General features: G+C 31.7%; 1 protein-coding gene across 2 annotated transcripts; it reads right to left on the bottom strand.

The window, feature by feature from the left end:
- Nucleotides 1–2,047: 2,047 nt before the first annotated feature.
- Nucleotides 2,048–5,026, bottom strand: LOC112750098 (uncharacterized). Of its 2 annotated transcripts, XM_025798647.1 has the most exons (7): nt 4,797–5,002; nt 4,641–4,691; nt 4,442–4,493; nt 4,109–4,196; nt 3,401–3,459; nt 3,157–3,202; nt 2,048–2,506 (listed from the first exon to the last, which is right to left on the bottom strand). In XM_025798647.1, the coding sequence occupies exons 1-7, from the start codon at nt 4,920–4,922 to the stop codon at nt 2,407–2,409; spliced, it is 522 nt and encodes a 173-aa protein (XP_025654432.1). In that variant the 5' UTR covers nt 4,923–5,002; the 3' UTR covers nt 2,048–2,406. The 2 variants fall into 2 exon arrangements, with proteins under 2 accessions (XP_025654432.1, XP_025654441.1); XM_025798656.2 differs by lacking the exon at nt 4,109–4,196 and having other exon boundaries at nt 4,797–5,026.
- Nucleotides 5,027–5,392: the final 366 nt, after the last annotated feature.

Here is a 5,392-nt window from a genome sequence, read left to right as displayed (position 1 = left end):
CATATTGCTGCAATATCTTTTTTCAAATACCCTTGTCTGCTCACTATGTCATAAAATTCAATCAGGCTCCACTCATCTTCATTGCAGTAATCTATCACAGTTGTCTCCCCACCCAAATACTTCAAAGGCCCTCCTTGAAGTCCAAAGCTACTTTGGTGATAAACTTTCACACTAAAATAACTCATCCTATACAGTAGACCCTATTACATCAGGTCAACATAGTGGAACAAGTAAATTCGCAACCACAGATTGAGTCACCAAAAACAAGTAAATTCATGCCCTAACTAACATTCGCAACGAACATTTTTCTGGGAATACAAAAAATCAAATAAACCCTAAAATGTAAACAATCTCCTATATGCCCTTCGTTCTTCATCGAACTACTCAATAAAACTCCAAGAAACAAAATTTCTTCCTCGTGCATACCTTGTCAAACGAAACCACTTTGTCGCCAGACCAAAGGTGTGATCTTTCATGCAACACAAGCAACAACAACCTGCCAACTACCTTGCAGCCCCTCCCTGCGATCACCCTCAAAGAAGTATCAAACGTGGGTGGTGAGGAGAACTGGACTGGACACCCTTGCGTAAAGGTGCTCTGTTTCTTCAACGTTTCATATTTGCTTCAGTGAATGGTATAATGGGCATGAAGAGGCAGAGGTGTCTGTGTTGACCTTTGGGCTTACTCACTCAGCGTCCACGTATGCAACGCTGTTAACTAAATGTTTATCATTTTGACAGTAGGACAATATTGATTCGATTTAGAAACGTTTGGGATACAAATAGGATGTTAAAAACGTTAGGAACAGATTTGAGACTTATCCCAAACGTTGGGGACATAAATGATAGTTTACTCTTATTATAAAATAAAGTTAATGAATCAATTTCCCTTTATTTGAAATAAATTATAGAGAAAAAAATTATTGTATTACTATTATTATTCAAAAACATAAAATTTATATTTATTATTAAAAAAATAAAATTATTTTTTTATAAAATACGTGTATATATATAAGAATGAGAATGTTATACTAAAATTTAACTGATAAATAAAAAATTAATTTTTAAATTTTAAGATATTGTTTTGTTCTTATATATTTTTTAATTAAGAATAAAATTAAAATTAACTCGTATAAATATTTATTAATGGATATATGTTTCAATAAATTAAAATTGTGTGATAAAAATCATAAAATGAAAAAATGTACTTTAAGATTTATTGAGTAATAATAAAAAAACCTGACTTCAACCCAAAATGCTTTCTTTTGTGCAAAAACAAAAAAATTCTAACACATTATAATTAATCATGATAAATATAATTATTTAAGCTAAGCATTAAAACTTTCACGTGAAAGAAAGAAAAGGCCTTTGTATCTCACTTTCTTTTTTTTTTTTTTTGTCAAGTGGATTGGATAACTCCCAATCCTAAATATTATACATTTACATCCATACATTATACACTCACACAACACACTCACACACACTACATGGATACACTACTAACATGGGTTCTATATTCTTCATTGAGGATTCGAACCCGGGTGCAGTCCCAGCGAGGCAGATAATGCTGCCATTGGTCCTGCCATTGGTCCAAGGCCTCGGCTGCTTGTATCTCACTTTTAAAACTGCATTTCACCTGTAAACTATGTACAATCTACATATGTAGAAATTTTTTTCCCTTCTATACCATAAAATTCACCTAAACTTAAATTTAATTTTGATATAATTTTTGTATAAAACAATTTTATATGTGTAGATTCAATCATATAATACCACATCAATAAAATTAATTATTTTTTATATTAATTTTATTAATAATCATCTAAAAAATATATATATATATGATTGAACAATATAATATTTTATACCGTCAGTATATCAAAATCAAATTTATAATCGTATAAAATATAAATTTAATTTAAATATACTAACAATATAAAACAATTTTATACATACATCTAATTACGTAGTATTACATTAGAAAAAATAACCTTTCATATCAATAGCGTAAATAGTAATTCAAAAGAACATGTGATTGGACGACTATGTAATATTGTCAATGCATCAAAATTAAATTTATAATAAAACAACATGAATATTATTGTCCTTCACAAAATTGCTGTTGCCTAAAGTCAATTAACACAACAAAGTACATTTTATGTACCCAAAACTTGACGAAATGGCCAATTGCAGCATCAAACTAAAGTGCATAGAAACGTCATTCACATTATTGACATTTCACATGGAATAATAAACGCACTATGAAAACCTAAACACCCACCGTGTGATACATCTAGATGGATAGGTAACAAGTAACAACTAATGTAACCAAAATTGCTGAAGTGTATATGTATCTTGTATTTATCAGAGCCTCTTGATTTGCTGAGATTGGGAATGGTGCTTCTCTTCAATATGCCTGGTGAGAAGTGAGATTCCATAATGTGAAGCACTTGAGGCAGCATAGTATGATGTTACAGTGAGTTGAGTGAACTTCGGAAGCACATAACCTAAAGATTTCATAGATATCCACATTAGTTTAGGGTATTAAAAGCTAAATAGTAGCAAATTGTCATTATTTCAGCATAAGACGTCAAAATTCGAAGGCAAACCACAAGCTAACTAGCCGAGTAACATACTATGATGCCCTAAACCCAATCATAATTAATGACAAATATTACAAGTTAATTGGAAATTTCATCAAACCTAGTAAAAAATGGCAAGTAGACAAAAACGCTATTAGCTGTAGAAACCGATCCATGTAGCAGTTCGTAGCCTAAGACTGTTTGAAAGTTTAAGTGTTGAAGGGGAAGGGATGGAACAGTCTGAATCGGTAAAGGGATGTCACTTTACAGTTCAAGCCCTTTCCCTCGCTTTTTTCTCCTCCAAAATCAAACTTACAACCAACCCCTAAAATAATGATGAAACAATACCAAGATCTAATGCAATCAATAAAACCCAAGGAACCAACGTATGACAGATTCAAATTCATATATGAAATTCATTCCTATACACAAAGCTGCGCCAGCAATTACTGAACCAAAATTAACACACTCACAGAGCTAAATAAAATAACTAGAAGCAAAAGAACAAGTTGAAACAGTACATATAGATGTATTAATTTAAAAGGAATAGAAACTTTAGGCATGCGCAAAGTTACCTCCAAATGCGGCACTTGCAACTGAATACATTAGCAATGGAGGGAGCTGAAAATAGTGAAGAAAAGAAATAAGTTTGCTATGGAATATGAACAAGCTCTATGGTACATCTGCTAAGATAATTACATATATATGAATGAATACAGACAATATATTCTATGATCTGCCCTTTCTAGGCATCAATAAAGTATAAAGCTTGGCAACTGCAATTTGTATAAAAGATAAAACCAATGAAGGTATACATACCCCAACAACAAAAGGCAGCCACTTGGATCCCTTGAGACGGTTTTGTAGGTATGGTAGCCCTGCAAACAAAGATCAATAAGCAATATTTTCAACCATATTATTTAATTTTAATTAACCCTGGTAAGAGTGTAAAGTGTTGGACACTATCAAAGAATAAATCAGATCACTTTAAGATATTGTTAAAAGCTTGTATAACAAGTAACAACTAGAAGGCCCTGAATTATTATCAAAACAACATGGCACTTATTGTTCATTCAAAGTACAAATAAAATACTGTAATGACATCAGATCCAGTAGCAATAACATAGAAAGTAAAGGAAACTTAGATGCTGTTCGACAACTTGAAAAACCAATTTAATATTGTATAAATGGAACAAATTATGATAATCTGCATAAAAACAAACTAGTTTATCATTAAACAGTATCTGATTCTGGACTAACTTGAATAGTTTTTTAATCATTGAGAAAGATTAACCTAGTAAATAGCAGAGGAAAAAAAGTGATTACTGATTAGATGAAACCAGCTTATTTTTTGTGAAAGTTTTAGTTTAAATTGGTTTAGATAAAAACTGGTTTATAAGATGTTAACACATCTTGGAAATATTATGCCATAATTGGTGGTTAAACCAACTCTCATACGAGTTTTAGGCAGTTCATTCAACTGAAACTAGAGCTGCTTTTGATTATGCAACCACAAAATATGAGTACCATTCCATGAGCTTCGGCAATTTTATATATGGATTCCATAATAAGCACCGATTCCCCCCACTCCAACTCCACAAAGAGTCAAGTTTTCCTTCCATGGCAATAAAAGATCCACTATATTAATTCACCTTTCAAGAAAGGATAATTTGTTACAATGTATAGCGAGCTAAAAGATATACTATAATGTCATGTGGACCTAAAAATATGCAAGTCCAACCCCTTTGCTCTGACATTAATTCATACTACAGCTCTAACTAGAGTATTTTCCTAATATCAATAACATTACCAATAACATATTTGATTTTTGAGATATTATCGAACATCCTCTAAAATTACCTGTGTTCAATCCATGAACTACACTAAGCATACCACCAAGCCCTGAGCCAGCCTATACAACCGAAAAAAAAAACACATCAGCATCACTTCCCTCAGAACAATAACACCCAAAAAAAAAATCCAATATTTAACATACAATATCAGATTTAACTTCAGAATTTCAAAACTAAAATTTATACTGAGTTAGTTATATACTCACGACTGCAGTGGCATCGTGCAAGACGGGGGTGATGGTCCATTCGCCTTTCTCCTGAAAAAAAAAAAAAAAAACAGAGTGTGTAATTGGGGCAAATGATCGAACACATAATGAGCAAGAAGAATAGGAAGAGGAAGAGGAAGAAGAGAGAATACTAACGACATTGGGGTCGAGAAGAGACAGACAGCGAGGGCAACGTGGGGTACCGAGGCCAGGATTTAGGGTAGGATCGTGATGGAGATTCCCTGTTCTAAGCTTCTCTTCATAAACCTCTCTTGTCCCCATCCTTCTTCTTCCTTCTTCCTCTTTCTGGGGTTTGGATTCTTCTGAACTCTGAAGTGTTTTCTTCGGTCAGACTTTTTGAAGGATTTATATTTTATAGAATTTTGGGAGGGAGAGAGAAAGAGACTGAAACGTTTCGGCCTTTTTGGAGAACACTTGGGCCTATGTGTATTTAATGGGATTTTTTGAAAAACCTAAAGGACTATACTTTTCTAATTTATCCTTAAACATTCGTTACTAAATAAAGAAAATTATTTTATTCATTATCAATTAAAAAAATAACTTTTCATTTATTATTTTTAATTATTAAAATTTAAAATTTATCATTTATATTTTAGGATTTTGAGTTCAAAATTTTAGAATTTAAAATTTAATATTTAGAATTTAGAGTTAAAAATTTAAGATTTAACATTTAAATTTTAAAGTTAAAAAAATGCATTATTTATATTTTTTTAGAGCACATTAGCATTCAC

Source organism: Arachis hypogaea, chromosome 2 (assembly GCF_003086295.3).
Source record: "Arachis hypogaea cultivar Tifrunner chromosome 2, arahy.Tifrunner.gnm2.J5K5, whole genome shotgun sequence".
Lineage (NCBI taxonomy): Eukaryota > Viridiplantae > Streptophyta > Magnoliopsida > Fabales > Fabaceae > Arachis > Arachis hypogaea.
Note: the sequence above shows the minus strand (reverse complement) of the source record. Positions and strands in the feature narration are given on the sequence as shown.

Bases quoted from the DNA above. Each gene is read 5' to 3' on its own strand.
- LOC112750098 (XM_025798647.1), bottom strand. From the start codon at position 4,922: ATGGGGACAAGAGAGGTTTATGAAGAGAAGCTTAGAACAGGGAATCTC. The intron at 4,692-4,796 runs GTTAGTATTCTC...TTTTTTTTTCAG, and splicing joins CTCTTCTCGACCCCAATGTC to GAGAAAGGCGAATGGACCAT. The intron at 4,197-4,441 runs GTAATTTTAGAG...TTGCCATGGAAG, and splicing joins AGTTCATGGATTGAACACAG to GAAAACTTGACTCTTTGTGG.